The 19350-nt window shown below is 41.7% G+C and overlaps 1 protein-coding gene across 2 annotated transcripts; it reads left to right on the top strand.

Moving 5' to 3' along the window:
• Positions 1 to 1617: 1617 nt before the first annotated feature.
• On the top strand, positions 1618 to 11554 carry PCDH18 (protocadherin 18). 2 transcript variants are annotated; one of them, XM_034772028.1, is made up of 4 exons: positions 1618 to 4266; positions 5119 to 5204; positions 5312 to 5475; positions 10390 to 11554. In XM_034772028.1, exons 1-4 carry the CDS (start codon positions 1762 to 1764, stop codon positions 11055 to 11057), a joined length of 3423 nt encoding a protein of 1140 aa, XP_034627919.1. In that variant the 5' UTR covers positions 1618 to 1761; the 3' UTR covers positions 11058 to 11554. The 2 variants fall into 2 exon arrangements, with proteins under 2 accessions (XP_034627919.1, XP_034627918.1); XM_034772027.1 differs by having other exon boundaries at positions 5116 to 5204.
• The last annotated feature ends 7796 nt before the right edge of the window (positions 11555 to 19350 follow it).

Genomic DNA, 19350 nt, shown 5'->3' with positions numbered 1-19350 from the left:
CTTAAAAAGAAGGAGAGTTCACGCTGAGCCTTCTCTGCTTTCTTTTTCGACAAGAACCTTCTTAGTGACTTTGGCTGAGCTGTGCTGAGAATAAGTAAAGTGGAAAAATCAGCTATTTACTTTTTACATTTCTGGGTATGGGGGGGGTGAAGGAGAAGAAAAAAATGAAAAGCAGCGATGGTAAGATTATGTGAATGAGCAAATAAGTAAGTGGATAAAGTCAGCATAGAAATTAATGTAAAGAAGAATGAAAGAGCAGCAAGAATGTGGCTATAATGATAAACTTAAAAGGAAGTGCAGAGAAGGGGAACAGAAAGCCCATCATAAATAATCATATTTGAAATGAGACCATATCAGTTTCTGTGACCTGGATACAGCACGAGGCTCACATAATGATCAATGGCATTTCTGATGTACACAAAACACATTAGTGACTCAGGCATTTGACTCTTGTGTGTAAATATGTTATGGGTTTTTTGTGTAGACTACATAGAAATAGTTTTCACAAATGGAAAAGGTATGATTAAATTGCCACTTTCAGGCCATCTACTCCATCTATCCTTCAGGTTGCTGGGCTTTTTTTAAACAGATGGCATGTATAAGGTGTGCCTTAGCAGAATTGTCATGCTTCACCATGAACTGCTTTTTTAACTAAGATGAAAAGGATTTTCTGAAGAACCACAGAAACAACAAAATAATAAAGCACACATAAAAAGAACTCTACTCAGGAAAGGACAAGTGCACATAGTACAAAACACTGCTGCAGACTCCTTCAGTAAGAAGCCAGTTAAAGGGCAAGAGTTTGCAAACATTTTCTTTTAAGAAGAATATGAAGAGAACTAAAAGAGAGACATAGAAGCTTGTGTTCCATTTAGCAACACAGACATTAAAGAAAAGCAGGTTACCCAGAAATAAGCAGAAGTGTCAATATATTAATAAAGGAGCAAGAGGAAGACATAATTAGAGATATGACACCTTAAAGTCCTTTACTAAGCAAATGCACTCAAAAAGATTTTGTTTTGTTGAAAAAAAGAGGATTCCAAACTGTATAAATCAGGAGAATGATTACATGTTTTGTGGAGGCAAGAAGACTAATTAAAATTACAAAAACAATTTGAAGTGTCATATAAAGAGGACAAGAAGTTGATTTAAAGTTTTTCTTTAGTAATTTGTCTGCTCTTTGTTGTGGCACACTCACAGAAAGTGAATGCTGGGGGAGGAGCTGCCTCCCCCACCTTTCCCTAGCTTTTTTTGTGTGTGTGTGTGTGTGACTTCACTGTCCTTTGATTTGGAAGCAAGCTGATTGGCTGGAAGCAATTCAACACATGCCGGGCAAAAGCTTTGTGTGAGTTGAAGAGAAGTTGCACAGATTTTAGACTGGAGTCAGCAATCAAGGGCGTTTAGTCTGCAGCTGAACAGTGAGAGGGAAAGAGGATCTCTCAGAAAAGATACAGTGCAGATTCAGCTAGCACTCTGCCATAAATGGATACTAACTGCAGAAGGAGAAAACACTGATGTGACAAATTTCGTCCTTGAAGAGGAGCAGGAAAACAAATGAGAGAGATTGGATTGCATACAGATTGTATCTTGAAGTCCTGACACGGTGTGTATACAAAAAAAAAAAGTTTTCTGAGATATACTAAGATATTAATACTTTGCTATATTATAAAAGACATTTTCAAGTTTTAAAGAACCAAATGTGTACTGGGTTTAAGGTACCAAAGGAAGTTGAAAGAACTGCTTTTTAACTTGCTTGGAGAAATGAATTGCAAAAACTTACAAATGCACCAAATCAGTAGTAAAATGCACTTTATGTTCCTTTTTGTACTGATGATAATATCTTTCAGTAAAGATGTGCTAGGCAAGAATTTGAAATACAGGATTTATGAGGAGCAGAGAGTTGGATCAGTAATTGCAAGACTATCAGAGGATGTAGCTGATGTTTTATTTAAAATTCCTAACCCTTCTTCAGTTCGTTTTCGAGCCATGCAAAGAGGGAATTCTCCCCTACTTGTAGTCCGAGAGGATAATGGAGAAATCAGCATAGGAGCTAAAATTGACCGGGAACAACTCTGCCAGAAAAACTTAAACTGCTCTATAGAGTTTGATGTGATCACTCTGCCTACTGAACATCTGCAGCTTTTCCATGTTGAAGTTGAAGTGCTGGATATTAATGACAACTCTCCCCAGTTTTCCAGAGCTCTCATCCCTATTGAAATATCAGAGAGTGCAGCTGTAGGAACCCGGATCCCTTTGGACAGTGCTTTTGATCCAGATGTTGGGGAAAATTCTCTGCACACTTATTCACTGTCTGCAAATGATTTTTTTAATATTGAAGTGCGAACAAGGACTGATGGTGCCAAATATGCAGAACTCATTGTGGTTAGAGAATTGGACCGGGAGTTGAAGTCAAGCTACGAACTCCAACTCACTGCTTCAGATATGGGGGTACCTCAGCGATCCGGATCGTCTATTCTAAAAATAAGTATTTCTGATTCTAATGATAACAGTCCTGTTTTTGAGCAACAATCATATATAATTCAGCTCTTAGAAAATTCACCAGTGGGTACTTTGCTCATAGATCTCAATGCTACTGATCCAGATGAGGGCGCTAATGGTAAAGTCATGTATTCTTTCAGTAGTCATGTGTCTTCCAAAATTATAGAGACTTTTAAAATAGACTCAGAGAAAGGCCATCTGACCCTCCTGACACAAGTGGACTATGAAATCACCAAATCCTATGAAATTGATGCTCAAGCTCAAGATTTGGGTCCAAATTCTATCCCAGCTCATTGCAAAATTATCATTAAAATTGTGGATGTCAACGACAACAAACCTGAAATTAATTTAAACCTGATGTCCCCTGGGAATGAGGAAATAGCTCACATTTCTGAAGGGTCACCCATGGACACTTTTATTGCCATAGTCAGGGTGCAGGACAAGGACTCTGGTGTGAATGGAGAGATAGTTTGCAAGCTTCATGGGCATGGCCACTTTAAACTTCAAAAGACTTATGAAAATAACTATTTAATTTTGACTAATGCTACTCTAGATAGAGAAAAGAGATCTGAATACAGTTTGACTGTAATAGCTGAAGACAAGGGGACACCAAGTCTCTCCACAGTGAAACATTTTACTGTCCAAATCAATGATGAAAATGACAACCCACCCCGCTTCCAGACAAACAGATATGAAGTTGTTATCTTAGAAAATAACTCTCCAGGTGCATACATCACATCTGTCACAGCCACAGATCCAGATCTAGGGGACAATGGACAGGTCACATACACTATTTTGGAAAGCTTTATTTTGGGAAGTTCCATAACCACCTATGTGACCATTGACCCATCCAATGGTGCAATCTATGCACTCAGAACTTTTGATCATGAAGAAGTAAATCAGATTGCCTTTGTGGTTCAAGCTAGAGATGGAGGGAGTCAGCAACTTGTTAGTAATACCACAGTTGTGCTTACTATTATTGATGAAAATGATAATGTTCCTGTCATTGTGGGACCAGCACTACGCAATAACACTGCAGAAATCTCAATCCCTAAAGATGCTGAGAGTGGCTTCCATGTGACTAGGATAAGGGCTATAGACAGAGACTCTGGTATGAACTCAGAACTAAGCTGTTCCATAATAGCTGACAATGAAGAAAACATATTTATAATGGACCCAAGATCATGTGACATCTATATTAATGTTAGCATAGAATCTGTTTTATCTAAAGAATGGGAATTTTTTGTGATAGTTCAGGATAAAGGCAGTCCTCCACTCAGTACCAAAGCACTTCTGAAATGTACTGTTTTTGAATATGTTTATCCAATTCCAAGCACAGAAGCTACTTTTATTAGCCAGCCCTCTCTGGATGTTTCTATGATAACAATTATATCACTTGGGTCAATATGTGCAGTGTTGTTGGTCATTATGGTTATCTTTGCTACAAGATGCAATCGAGAGAAAAAGGATACAAGATCCTACAACTGCCGTGTGGCAGAATCAACTTACCAGCATCACCCAAAAAGACCATCAAGACAGATTCACAAAGGTGACATTACACTTGTGCCTACTGTTAATGGCACTTTACCCATCAGATCTCACCACAGAGCTTCTCCTTCATCATCTCCAACCTTAGAAAGAGGACAAATGAGCAGTCGACAAAGCCATCATAGTCACCAATCACTTAACAGTCTAGTGACAATCTCTTCAAATCATGTGCCAGAGAATTTCTCACTGGAACTCACCCATGCTACTCCTGCTGTTGAGGTAAGATCATATATTATTTTGCATGCATGTTCACTCATTCACCCATGTATGAGTGTGTTTATGCTCTGCATGCTGTCTGTGACAGTATGAAAGTATTATAGATTTCTTTTCAGGGATGCAGCACTGCAGTTCCACTCTGTCAATTGAATCTTAAAACAATCCTGCACATGAGAGACTATAGTAAACCTGTTATAATTTATTTATATTCTTCTTTAAATTGAAACAACTTTGTGTAATATACACATAATCTACACAGTACTTTATTATTGATGTACAGTTTTCTGTGTGATTGTGTGTGTGTGTGTGTGTGTGTGTGTTCAGACACATATAGTGTATAACACACAAAGTATTTGTACAAATGACAGAACAAACTCCTCAAAATGAGGGTTTATAGTAGAAACACTGCTACAATTTTAACTGCAGCTGCTCTGGCAGATGGTGGTAGTGTGAGAGTGTATGCATCCAATATCTTCATAATTTGAAACTGCCTATTTTAGTTTTTAAATATATACACTATATTGTTTTGATCTCTCCCTTAAAAAAAACAACCAACCAAAAAAAAAAAACCACCCCTCTTTGCAGTCCATTGTTTTTAAATGTTAATTAATTAGTATGAATTCTGAGATTAACGAATAGCATTGCATTTTCTGTCTGTAAGGTGCCTTCAGATGTTTTCCATGGCAAACACTGTATACTATAAATACCCAGTTGTACTACATTATATATGCACATGAATGTGCTCTAATTAAATTTTAAAGAAGAAACCAAAAAGAAGTAAATAATTAAAATTTTTCTAAATAGACATTTGGGTTTTATTTCCAGGAATCAGTGTTTTCTTCTTTTCTTTAGCAGGTCTCTCAGCTTCTTTCAATGCTTCATCAGGGCCAATATCAGCCAAGACCAAGTTTTCGAGGAAACAAATATTCCAGAAGCTACAGGTGAGGATTTCAGTTAGATTCTGATCAAAACATTTTTATCTGAGAACAACATACTGAACATGTGATAACAAAATATAATTCCATCACCATGTTTTTTCTGTTTACAGATATGCCCTACAAGATATGGATAAATTTAGCTTGAAAGATAGTGGCCGTGGTGATAGTGAAGCAGGAGACAGTGATTATGATTTGGGTAGAGATTCTCCAATTGACAGACTTCTTGGGGAAGGATTCAGTGACCTTTTCCTTACAGATGGGAGAATTCCTGCAGGTAAGAACACAATGAAAGTTGAATAGTTTATTTACAGTGCTCCCTGACTGTCACATTGATGTAGTTAGCATTGTGAAAGCCAAAATTCTTTAGCTTTCAAGTTTTATATTTCCTCCTTCATCTGCTCTACAGTATATAGTGTCCTCAAACCAGAACACAGCTGGTGCACTCAAGACTGGGACACTATTGAATTTCTGCCCAGAGCAGTGCGTAGGCAGTTTCTGCTATTATTTGCAGCCACATGAGCTGGCTCTAAATCCCCCCCAGAAAGCGTCAACTGGTCTATGTCCCTAGATTTTTAATGACTGGGTGGATGTTTGTGGAAAACCAGGCTGCTGTGGTGTGTTAAAAATACACTGAACTATAATTTGGCAGATGCATTTTCCATAATAGGATCCAGACTTCCAGAGCTTAAAAATGCACTGGTTAGGTGATGGAATGTAGTTTTTAGGTAGGGAAGTGTAGAGCTGCACTGTGTTTTCCACTAATGAATTAGTATCTGTAAATATGACCTATGTGTCAGTATTTGTGCTAAATGTCAAAGCAGTTCATTACCTGCCATCCTGATTGCTGGAATGAGTTGACTGTTCCAACATAAGGAGAGAGGCATACCTCGGGGGGATGCAAAAGGGAGATAAACCTTTTGTAAATTCAAACTCACTCATGAGTACAGTAAAAGAGACTGGGAAATCACATTAGGCTCAGAAGTGAGCTTTGTATTAGAACCCCAATATTTATACAACTACCTGTACTTTTTACTCCTAAATCTTTGCAAAATAAATGTGGGGCCCAGATTTAAATGCCTATACAAAATATACAGGAAATGTTTTATCCTTGCACATGAAAGCCATCTCCTACAGGGCCAGATTATGCCAGTATGGTTTAGGCTTATATTGGGGCTGGTGGGTAGCTCTACAATTTGCTGTGCACTAGGGTGCAGGGTAAGAGTGTCCACTGAACTGCTCCTTAGGATGGTGCATAGCATGCTTCCTTCTGTAACCAGCTAGTGCCATTGGCCAGAGCAGGATGGGGTAGAGCCAAAGCCTTGCCACCTCCTTCCCACCTTTGAGGTGGCTAACCCTCAAGGACACTAGAAGGGCCTTCAATTTTCCCTGGCCTTTGTGTGGAGAGTTTAAGATGAAAAGGCTTCTGGAGCCTTTCCTTCTGCACCTTGGCCCCAAACATGTAATTCTGTCTTTTCAAACCTTCAACACTTCTCTTGTGGATTTTGCTCCATTCTAGGGTCTCACACTACTCCTGAGTCCAACCTCCCATCCAGAAGTCCCACCTAGCTTCTTTTGGTAGCTGGGATTATGTAGGTCCAAGTGTCAACAGTCCCAAGGTTTTTTCCCCCCCCCCCCACTTCTTGCCAACAAGTTGCTACTTAGAAGCCATTTATTCCTGTACCATACAACTTTAGACAAAAAATCTTTTCTCCTTGAGTGGTAAAGTAGGGAAGAATTTACTATAATTCTCAGCAGCTGTTAAGGGAGACTTCACATGCAATACTTTTGCATTGGATCCTTCCACAGTGGCAGCTAAGGAATAATTGTCTACTTCCTGGCTGGATGATTGTGGGTTGCCAGGGAAAAAAGGAATGTTTACACTCTTAACTGAAATTCCTATTATTCATTTAAAGAACTTTCTATTAGCCCCCAAATATAAAACCAATGAGTGAAATTTTCAAAATTTGGCCCAACTGTGATCCCACTGAAGTGCATGTTAAAACTCTCATTGATTACAAGGGGAACAGAGTTAGGCTAACATGGAGTGATTTAGAAAATCCCACTCTCGATATTTGTTTATGTGCATAGCCCTAACCACTCCATTAGTTATACATGAACTATTTAAGATAACATATTAATTAATCTGCGTGTTCATACCAAACTCACAAAAAGTAGAATGGAAACTTTCTTCGGGTTTCCTAAGTTCAATTTCCTAAGTTCAGCTTCCTCCTTCCGTGCCCCTCTATTTTTAAGTGTCCGTGCATTTTCACCCCAGATCAGAAGTCACAGGGTCAAAATACTGTGAGAAAGATAATTTTTTCAGTATTTTCTGCCTAGATGGAACCAGGAAGGAATGGACCATCTCCCATACACATGAATCTGTGGGAGATCCTCAAACATTTTAAATTTCAGTGAAAACATTTCTTTTTTCTCCCTTAAAAATATATATAAAATACCTTTACCTATATGTTTACGGTTTTGAAAAAAACATACATTCAGAGTTACTTCTGACATTTCAGTCTTAACCCATACCATTGTACATTTATATCTTTTCTATTGCTGACTTACGGACAAAGTGGGACATCGTTAACCCTCATCATTAACATCCTGATTGCTGGAATAAGTTGCTCGTTCCAACATAAGGAGAGAGGCATATCTGGGGGGATGGAAAAAATTCAAGCCCACTCGCAGATATAGTAGGGCTTTTAATCATTTGTTTAGAATATTGCTATGATTTTATACTGCTAAATCTTGGTCTCACTAATGTGAATGGCAAAACTCCCACTGATTTAAATGTGACAAGCCTTTGGCCTGGAGTGAACTTGGTCAATGATCAGTGACACACCAGTGGCCCTGCAGTTCTCTATTAATTCACAGAATTGCACTGGAATTGTACTGAAAGGACCAACTGAACCAGTGCAGCTATAATGCATTTCATTCCCATCCACACTAGAACTAAAATCATTTGATTTAACCATTGTGGGTGGAGATATTTTCAAGACTTGTCAAGAGCTGGTGCAATCACAATGGTACTGGCATTGCCTGTGAAACATTATGAGCGCATTTAATGTGTGGAAACAAAGTACTTCATAGGCATTTCAAACACCTAAACCAACACTTTAAACACCAATTATTTTATGTAGATGAATCTTTTGAGGCTCACTCATCACTACCTCATTTGCAACACCCAGTGCAAAATCTGGCCTCCAGCTATCTATACTTCTGCTAAATTTCATACTTCCTGATGTAAGAAAGGAAGTGAGCATGAACCTAGAGGAATTTTAAATTGCATTAAAAAGGAAATAATATGTTAGACTGTATAAAGCATGGTAGGGAAATAAAACTGACAATATTAGAGTGCCACCGTATCAATCAATGGCATATTCTCACCTGGAATATTATGTTCAGTTCTGGTCACTCCATCTCAAAAATGATGTTGCAGATATTGAAGTGGTCCAGAGACAAGTGAGGAAAATGATTAGAAACATGAGGAAACTTATGTGGAGACATTGCAAAGTTTAGGACTGTTTAGTTTAGTTTAGAGAAAAGACAAATAAAAAGGGATATGATATAGGTATATAAAATAAAAAGATAGAAGGGATATAAACCCCAATTCTTCAAGGCACATTCTAACCATTAACTGATGGAATTAAGAAGCAGATTCTCCTGTGGGCAAGGTATCACATAATTAAAAGTTATTCTATAATTGTTTATATCTGTGCTTCTTGAACTTTACTGTGCAGTATCTGGTACTGGCCTCTATCAGAGACAGGATAATGGGCTAGATGGACCACTACCCTGATGGGGTATGACAATCCCAATGTTCTTATTTGGAATTAAATACATTTACTGAAGTAATCCTGAGAGGTGTTGAGCAGCTGCAATTCCCATTAGCTTCAACATCTGGAAAGGGGTAGTTTCCTTTTCCAACATTCGGAAATGGAAATTAGGCTTCTCTCCTGGCATCCTCTCTCTGCACAGGGCCTCCATTCACCATTTACTGTGATTTAAAAAGGGCTGCACATGCTTCCATTCCAACCCTACTAGAACTCTTCAGGGGGCTGGATGCTGGCTGGTCATTCCCCTCCAGTACCTCTTTGGGTAGGAATGTGAGTTCCTGGGCAAAAAGCAGGGGCAACACCCATTTCCTCCATTTAGCATTCATCACGGGCCCAGATCCCTTAAGTCCTTGGTTGCTCCTCTTTGTAGTCTGTATAGTCACTGTATGTCAGTCACCAACTGGAGGTATTAAACCAGCCAGCCCCCAAAGGCCAAATGCATCCTTAGAGTAACTCCAATCAAGTTAATGAAGATATACTGGGCACGAATTTGGCTAAAATGTCATGAGGTTGGATTAAAATCTGCTTCACCCATTTGGTAATTCATTGTGTTACTAACAGACCCTAAAGAGGAGACAAGAGTTGGAGAAGATGGAGATAACTCCTTATCTTCTCTGCTCTCTCTCCTTTCTCTTCTCCCTCATTTTCTTTTCCTTACGGTTTTCCTCCCATATCCTTCTATTCTGTTCCCTTGCTCTCTTCACTGAATTGCAACTAGGAGATGAAAGAGGGAAACTTCTTAATTTTCGTTCATGAAAGGCATTAATCAGACATGTTATATACCAGGGGTCGGCAACGTCCGGCACGCAGCTCACCAGGGTAAGCACCCTGGCGGGCCGGGCCAGTTTTATTTACCTGCTGACGTGGCAGGTTCGGCCGATTGCAGCCCCCACTGGCCGTGGTTCGCCGTCCTGGGCCAATGGGGGCAGCGAGAAGCAGCGCAGGCGAGCGATGTCTAATAAAAGATATTACTTCATGCACCCTGTCTCTTTATTCATCAGACAGTCCTGTATGAGAAGAGAGTGCTCTAACCTCTACCTTTTAAGTCACCCAAGCCACTTATTTTCTTGGGATTCACTGAAGCAATGGTATAATAAAAATGATATAGTTATCTTATATTTTATATATTTATCAACCTTACTTACAGACTAAAATACATGTGAACTTCCCTATAACGGGAGAACAACAACACTGGATCTGAACACCTCTGATCTTTAGAGAAATTCAGATCCTGATCAGAGCTTTGGATCTCAGGTCCTTTAATATGCACTAGTGCTGACCCCTGTAATTGTGAGTAATCTGTATAATTGAATCTGAACATTAATCTCAGATTTTGGTTTTGATTACAGCAATGAGGCTATGCACAGAGGAATGTAGAGTTCTGGGACACTCTGACCAATGCTGGATGCCACCTCTGCCCTCTCCATCTTCTGATTACAGAAGTAACATGTTTATTCCGGGGGAGGAATTTCAGCCGCAGCAGCAGCAGCAGCAGCAACAGCAGGCATTTGAAGAAGATTCACAGCCTGTTGATTCCAATGAAAAGAAAAAGAGCTTTTCAACATTTGGTAAAGACTGTCAAAATGAGGAAGAGTCAGAAGACATCTGTACTTCATCTCTTCTCTCTGAAATGAGCAGTGTTTTTCAGCGCCTGTTGCCTCCTTCACTGGACACCTATACAGAATGCAATGAAATGAATCGCTCAAACTCACTGGAGCGCAGGAAGGGACATTTACCAGCCAAGACAGTAAGCTACCCACAAGGGGTGGCAGCGTGGGCAGCCAGTACACATTTCCAAAACCCTGCAAACAACACTGGGGCCATCCTAGGGACTCACTCGAGTGCACAACCTTCCTCTAAATGGCTGCCAGCCATGGAAGAAATCCCAGAGAACTATGAAGAAGATGACTTTGACAATGTGCTTAACCACCTCAGTGATGGTAAACATGAACTAATGGATGCCAGTGAGCTGGTAGCAGAAATTAACAAGCTGCTGCAAGATGTCCGGCAGAATTAGAGGGGTTTTTATATCATATTTTTCCATATTTATGGAAAACTGGGGGAAAAAAGAACCAGAATGAAAAGAACTGGCATTGCCAATTAGTTGCATTTATCATAAATGTGTCTGTGTATGTTGAATATTAAAATACTGTATTTTCATATGTACACAATGCAAGTGTGATTATCTTTATCTGTATTTTAAAAATACATTTGTACCTTATATTTATGTGTAATTTAACAAATAAATTTTATTTTTGTACTCCTACGGCAAGCATGTTTTCCTAAGTGTATATAACTGGCACCATTTGACTTTCTTGCCAAACAGGTGTGTAAACTAAATCAAAGACAGGGATGTTGCTTTCCACGGTTTTGTAAAGAGTTTCAAATGTTACAGCACAGGCCCAACCCCACTGAAACATTATCCATACATTAGTTTCAGTAACTGATCCAACACCTTGTTGCAATGTTTCATTGTTACAATAAAGAGTTGTCAACACCCATAAAGCCTAAAATGTTCTTCTTTTCATGCCAGTTCAGAGAATCATTCTCTCATTTAATTGATGGCTTATAAGAGGGGTCAGAAGGGATGATGGCATTCTCCAGAGGCACAACCACCACTGAGAAGGGGTGTTGCTTTTAGACAAACTCCTTTGGCCAACTCAACAGTGATACTGAGAAGTTCTGACAAGAGTTTCACCCAACCTCTCCCAGATGGGTCAGCCTGATTCAGGACCTCTCTGGTAGTGGGAATAAAAGGGTAAATTGGAGGGAACCCTCCTTCCCCTTCCAATAAAATAATCGTTCTTGTCATGACCTCCAAGTCACTACTACATTTTTTATTTTCAGCTGCTGAGCATTCAGTCACTCTGTGTTGAAGCCAACAAAGGAATTCTATGGGGCCCCATCCATACGCCTTATGATACAGTTTTTAATTCATGATCATATACTATTTATTCCACAGGACACCTGCCTCATTCAGTACACAGGATGGACGGTGCTTACTTAATAAACAGCTGTTCAGTATTTTGTTTTCTTCTCATTGGTCAATTGGTGGCCCCATGCCTTATTTACTGCACACTTCAAACCCTGCTCTGAAAACAGAATTATTAATTTCCTTATTGGCTTCTCTATAGTGCTCATCACTATAGTCTGTGAGTGCTTCATAAATATTAATTCATTTTCATAATACCCTTGTGAGATGAAGGAGTAGTATTAACCCCATTTTACAGTTGGGGAACTGGCACAGAGTGATTGAGGTAAAAAATATTCACTAATGCTGATTGAGACATATAGGACCTGATTTTTTCAAAGTACATAGCATTATACAGAACTGTATATGTTCAAAGCACAGCTCCTATTGACCTTAGTTGCAGCTGTGAGTGCTCAGCACTTCTCCAAATCAGACCCCCAGAGTCTCAAGTCAGGCACCCAGAAAATGAGGACCACACAATTAGTGACCCCCTGGGAAAAGTTAAGAACATAAGAATGGCCATACTGGGTCAGACCAAAAGTCCATCTAGCCCAGTATCCTGTCTTCCGACATTGGCCAATGCCAGGTGTCCCAGAAGGAATGAACAGAACAGGTTATCATCAAGTGATCCATCCCCTGTTGCCCATTCCCAGCTTCTGGCAACAGGGGTGGCGAGTTGTATGGGCCTGTTGTGCCTGGGCTCCAGCAAATTCAGGGGGACCTGGCTCCACCAATTTTCGGGGTGGAGTCTCTCCCCCCGACTCCACGCATCTCCCACAGAGAGTGCCCCAGCCCTGCCTGTCACTCCTGTACACCTCCCCCAAGCATCCCTGCCTGCCCTGGGTAGCGGGCAGCTGCTCCCTCGCTGGCCGCAGCCAACTACAAGGGAGCAGCTCCGGGGGCAGGCTGAGGTAGCTGCTGCACCCGCGGAAGGAGGAGATGCATGGTAGCCCCCCCATCCCTGGCAGGCGACTCCAGGGAGGAGTGGGGGCTTATCCTGGCTGCACTTTCTGAAAAGCAGCCTGGGGGGGCCTGGGTGAGTGTTGTGCTCAGGGGGAGGGCCCCCCCCCGTCTCCTGGAGCTCATTGCTGCCAGCTGGGAGAGGGCTGGGGGGAGTCGTCTCTGGCCCCCCACCCTAGCCCTAGGGCAGCCTGCCTGCTGCACCCCAAACTCTCATCCCTGGGCCAGCCCCATGTCCCGCACACCCTCCCACACCCCAACCCCCTGTCCCAGCCCAGAGCCAGCACCCCAAACCCCCTCCTGCACACAAACTCTCTCCCAGAGCCTGCACCCCAAAACCCCCTCCTCCACCCAAACTCCCTCCAACACCCCAACCCCCTGCCCCAGCCCAGAGCCTGCATCCAGCACCCAAACTCCCTCCCAGAGCCTTAGGCAGGTGTAAGGGGCAGGCGAGATTTGGACCCGTTCTGGGCACCACCAAAAATTATATAAACCTGCCACCCCTGTCTGGCAAACAGAGGCTAGGGACAAAGTTTGGTTAAAGTGTCTTGCCCAGCATCACAGAGGAACGTTTTGGTAGCAGCGGGGACAGATTCCAGTTTTCCACAACAGCATTTACTTGCCTTAACTACGAGACCATTTGATTCTCTTTCTGCAATCTCCTGCAGTCACTACACACCTTCTGACTTCTAACACAAATTCAGCAGTGCTCCAGCAGCATGGGTCCTGTGGAAAAAACAATGTGATCCTCTAATTAATTATACATATGACCCAAGGGGCCAAAGTAAGGTTGCATAGGCAACCTTAATTTGACATTTCGTAACATCTGAATGCTTGACTTTGCAACCTGAATAATGTGCTTTTAACATAGTTCTTTTTATATGAAATTTTCTTCACTTTTAAAAAAGCAAATTGAAAAATTAGAAATTCCATCATGTGGCACCAGGGGCATACCCACATGGGTCATCAGCAGGGTTGGACGATTTAGATCCACAGCCCTCTGAAGTAACTGACAGTAGTAATAGAGTGTCATCCTTTAAGTGGACCAGCACTAGAGGGGGATGGGAGTCATTGCCAGTCAGTTTTATAGATATTTGCTGACAGCAGAGGAATGATGAGAGTCAAAAATCATAGGATCCATTCTAGGCTCTGGAGGCGTATGGATTCCAGTCGGCACAGACACTTCTGCCCATTCTTCCCTCCCCCCACCCGAAGTTTGGCTCCTTTTGCTCCTTTACCTATCCCTTCACTCCCAATCTTCCTTTCCTGGATCCCAGGCCCAATCTCCTTGCCCAGCCAGTTCTAGTTCCTCAAGGTCCTAATTCCACATGTTCCCCAAACCCATACTGCCCCTTGCTTTTTCATGCCTGTCCTCTACTCTGCATTGCCCACTGTGTTCCTGTCCCTTTATGTTCTCTGCTGTATGTACCCCTAGGGCTGCCACAAGAGGCAACACTTCTTGTGTTAGTTCCCTGGCACAGAGTTACCAGGGAAAGAGGAATTGAGGAAAAGCTGAGGTAGTCTGATTAGTCACCAGACCAATTTCCTGTTTGGAAGAATAGCCACTAGTGACAAGATGCCAGCATTGCACTGAATACCACATTAGGTAGCTACTGGATGCCTGACGCTGGCCTGGATTATTGTAAACACACAGGATATACTTGTGAAATGTGGGACAGTCCCAGCCAAATTGGGACTGTTGCAAAGTATGGCAGAGATTCACGATGTGCCAGTCCCTGGTATTAGCAGGTAGGCTTGGAAATTGTATATTCAGGTCAGTGAAAAAGCTAAAATCCTCTTTATCTGCCCTGAAGTAGGTGTCAGAGTGACTAAAACCTTCACTTTAAATCCTGTGAAAAGTATTCCCCCTTCATAAATAAACTAAGAGCTAACTCCCTGTTCCTAGAGAAGGAGGTATCTGACCTTCAGGCTCAAACTTTACAAATGTTACCGCTTACAAACTCTCAGGGCAGCTGGATAAGATCCATTTTCACAGTCCCCTAGTCCACTGGGGATTACCAACCTGTTTTAAATTTAAAATCCTTAAAGCAGTTTATGCCCATCAGCCATTTCACACGGATAGTCTCAATAATTTAAAAGTCATTGTTTGCAAAGGGGACTTGCTAAGCAAAAATAGATCCAAGCAAATGTCCTCAGTATCACTGTGTATCCAAATGTCAAAAAACACCTAAAGTTGTCCTGAAAGGAAGTTCTGTTGCAATGGAGGGTAATGGTGTTTGGTCTGTGCATTGACCTGAAGGGTGTTATCAGGTAATGAGACCAGTTATACAATGTGTAAGGTCTCTAGGAGCAAAACTGTTTGTTTACTTAGATGATATCTGAATTACAACAGTCAAAACAGCTCTTTAAATGGCATAGCTCAGGGATTCTCAAACTGGGGGTTGGGACCCCTCAGGGGGTCACGAGGTTATTACATGGGAGGTCACGAGCTGTAACCTCCACCCCAAACCCTGCTTTGCCTCCAGCATTTATAATGGTGTTAAATATATAAAAAGTGTTTTTAATTTATAAGGGGGAGGAGTCACACTCAGAGGCTTGCTATGTGAATGGGGTCACCATAAAAAAGTTTGAGAGCCACTGGCATAGCTTAACAAGTGGCCTGTGAACTACAGGCTGGGAGCGGCTAGCCCCAGCCCTGCCCCTTCCACCTGAGGTCCCGCTCCTTCTGCATCTCTCTCCCCCGCTGTGGTCATCTGCCCTGTCCCAGGCCAGCTCTCCCCACTCCCAACCCTGGAGCACCGGGAGGGAAGGTGGCACATGGCTGCAGCCCCCCCCGGAGCGCTGGGCGGGTGGGCGGCGCATAGGCCTAGCCTCCCCAGCCCCAGAGTACCGGGAGGGCAAGTAGCACAGCCTCAGCCCGAGCCACCACAGAGGGGAACTGGCGCCACAGGTAGAGTGGGATGGGAGGTTTGGGGGGGGGAGGAGCATGGTTGGGGCCACGCGTGGCTGTTTGGGGAGGCTACCCGCTGCCCATGATAGTATGCTTACTAAACATAGACAAGTCTCTTTTCACCCTCTCCCATCTTAGTATTCCTGGTTTTTACAATGCATATGGCATCCCTAACATTGAATAGTCCTTATCCATAAGGGACCATGGCACCCTGAGTTGATACCTTAGTATTAAGTTAGACACAAGTCTACATTTACTGCATTTTGACAAACCAGTGCTGCAGCTCCTCGCCAGGCTGGCAGCTCTGTAAACAATGAGGCTGATTTCATCCTTGAAATCAATGGGTGTTTTGATGTTTGGTGAGCAGAATGATGGAAATATTTGTATAGACTGTGATGGTGTTTGATGGTAAAAATGCCATAAGTCATTATGTCCTATCTGCACTAGAGTTTCTCCTGTTGCTACCACAGGTGGTAATCCTGGAATGTTTAATATAGAACCATAGAAATGTAGGGCTGGAAGAGACCTTGAGCTGCCCCATGCTCTGAGGCAGGATCAAGTAAACCTAGACCATCCCTGACAGTCTAACCTGTTCTTAAAAATGCCCAATGATGGGGCTTCCACAACCTCTTTTTTAGGGCAAACCCAGACATTTTTTCCAGGGCCTTCTCATGTTTATTTATCCACATCTGAGATGGATGCAAAAAGACCAAATCTGATACCAGTGAAATGATATACAAGCACAGTAGCAGTTCAAGTGCCATCACTTCAGAATGGCATATTAAATTTGTGTTTTAAATCTTTTTGTATTCAATACATCATGCTTTACCCTCCAGTGAATCCATTAGCATAAACAATTTGGAGGTTGTGGCTGTGAATAAAGTCTTTGAGCTAACCTACAACCTGACCCTTGAGTACATTTACAATAATAGATTAAAAAGAAAAAAACAAAAAAGCCACCAGAGGAGTGAAGTTCTGGAACAGCCTTCCAAGGGGAGCAGTGGAGGCAAAAAACCTAACGTGCTTCATGACTGAGCTTGATAAGTTTAGGAAGGGGATGGTATGATGAGACTGTCTACAATGGCATCTAGTCAATATCTGACTGTTAGCAGCAAATATCTCCAACAGCCAGTGATGGGACACTAGATGGGGAGGGCTCTAAGCTACTACAGAGAATTCTTTCCCAGGTGTCTGTCTGGTGGGTCTCACCCACATGATCAGGGTCTGATTGCCATATTTGGGGTCAGGAAGGAATTTCCTTCCCGAGTCAGATTGGCAGAGACCTTGCGGCGGGGGGGGGGGGGGCAGGGGGGTTCCCTTTCCTCTGCAGCATGGTGCATGGGTCACTTGTAGGCTTAAACTAGTGTAAATGGTGGATTCTCTGTAACTTGAAGTCTTTCAATCATGATTTGAGGACTTCAGTAACTCAGTCAGAGGTTAGGGGGTGGGTGAGGTTCTGTGGCCTGCAATGTGAAGGAGGTCAGACTAGATGATTTTGATGGTCCCTTCTGGCCTTAAAGTCTATGAGTCTAAAACATAAACAAAAATAAATCCACCAAAAAGTAACTAAGCCTTGTTGAAAATTTCCCAGCTTTTTATAAAGAGTTTAAAATCCAGAGAAAATCCTAAGAAATCCCATTTCCTTCCCAACTTACAACCCTTAAAAGATCTTATATCTTTTCAAAGGTAAGAGTACTAGAAAGTCCCTGATTTTCTCAGCTTTATGTGTTATAAATAAACTTGCCATAATATGGGACATAATGGAGGAGAAACTTCTGAACTTTTTCTATGAGACTAGATTTGTGAAGAAAGGCTTGGATTTAAACTTTAGTAATGATGGCAAAAGCTGAACCTTAAATTGAAGATCTCTGAGAAAAAACCTATGTAGGTTTGTAAAATAATATAAGGAAAATCCACAACTATTGCACTTCCCTTGTTTGTTAATTATGTAATGTTTAAAGGTCAACCTACTGTCTACATTGAGTAAAGCATGCGATGGGAGGTCTAGTTTCACTCCTTAGGAAGCTGTACTGTGTGCTCCCTCCCAGCACAGTAGGCTGATGCAGTTAGGGGTGGCCATGCTTCCCATTGTGTCCCCAACTTAGGGCAGTGTCTTAATGAGCAAATCTGTACCACAGTATTTTCTGCAATATATTCCATATAAATAAAAGAAGAAGTAACAATGTAGACAATATGTTAACATTTTAACTTTAGTCAATAAGGCATAATAATACTTAGCAGTTATATAGCACTTTACATCACCAAAACAATGTGCAACCATTAAAAAAACACCACCACCTTATTCACAGGGATCAATTAATCCTCCACTTAAGTACAGGTATCTCTGTGGTGATGCATAGCAATAGTTTAAAACAAACTGAAACAGTCCACAATTGTGTAGGAGAGACAATAACGAATACCTTATTTACTTGAAACTCAAGGGAGACTCAGGCAGGCAGAATTGGAAAATGACACAGGCTGAAATATGGCTACTCCACATATGGTAAATGAAGTGGGGGGGAGCTCACTTTTATGGACACCCAGCCAACCAGTTAGCTATAAAACCTGTTAGTAGCTGTTCTCTACTTGATCTATCTGTAAAGGGTTAACAAGTCCACAGGTAAAGGGAAGTGAGTGGTCACCTGACCAAAAGAGCCAATGGGAGGGCTAGAACTTTTTAAAATTGGAAAAAGACGCCCTTTGTGTGTTGTGGTTCTCCGGGGAAGAGGGGAACAGGGCAGCAGTTATGCGGTGAGACAGAAGCTTTAAGCCAGGTATAAAACCCATCAGATCATACCTAGAAATTGCTTATCTGAAATCCCAGATATGTAAGTAAATTAGGGAATGTCTAGGAAGACGCAATTAGGGTTATTTCTTTTATTTTTTATTGGCTTGTGGACTCCTCTGTGCTAACCACAAATGTTTTTGTTTTGCTTGTAACCTTTAAGCTAAACCTCAAGAGAGCTATTCTGATGCTTAATTTTTGTAATTATTTTTAAGATCTAAAAAACCCCCCAAGTTTCAGATGTATTTTCTTTCTTTTTGTTTTTAATAAAATTTACCTTTTTTTAAGAACAAGACTGGATTTTTGTGTCCCTAAGAGGTTTGTGCATATATTGTTTAATCATATGTTGCTGGTGGCAACAGCTTATTTCCTTTGTTTTCTTTCCCAGGTCTTCCCTGGAGTGGGTGGGGGAGGGTGAACGGGCTTGAGGGTACCCACAGCGAGGAATTCCCAAGTGTGCCTTCCTGGGTCCCAAGGGGTTTTTTTGCACTTGGGTGGTGGCAGCATCTACCCATCCAAGGTTAGAGAGAAACCGTGACCTTGGGAGTTTAATACCAGACTGGAGTGGCCAGTATTAATTTTTAGAATCCTTGCAGGCCCACACCTTCTGCATTTGAAGTGCCAGAGTGGGGAAAAGGCTTGACACCATACTTTCTCCCAACCCTATTGCAGATAACACAGGA

Source organism: Trachemys scripta, chromosome 5 (assembly GCF_013100865.1).
Source record: "Trachemys scripta elegans isolate TJP31775 chromosome 5, CAS_Tse_1.0, whole genome shotgun sequence".
Taxonomy (NCBI): Eukaryota; Metazoa; Chordata; order Testudines; family Emydidae; genus Trachemys; species Trachemys scripta.
The sequence above is the reverse complement of the archived record's forward strand: the minus strand, read 5'-3'. Positions and strand labels throughout refer to the sequence as shown.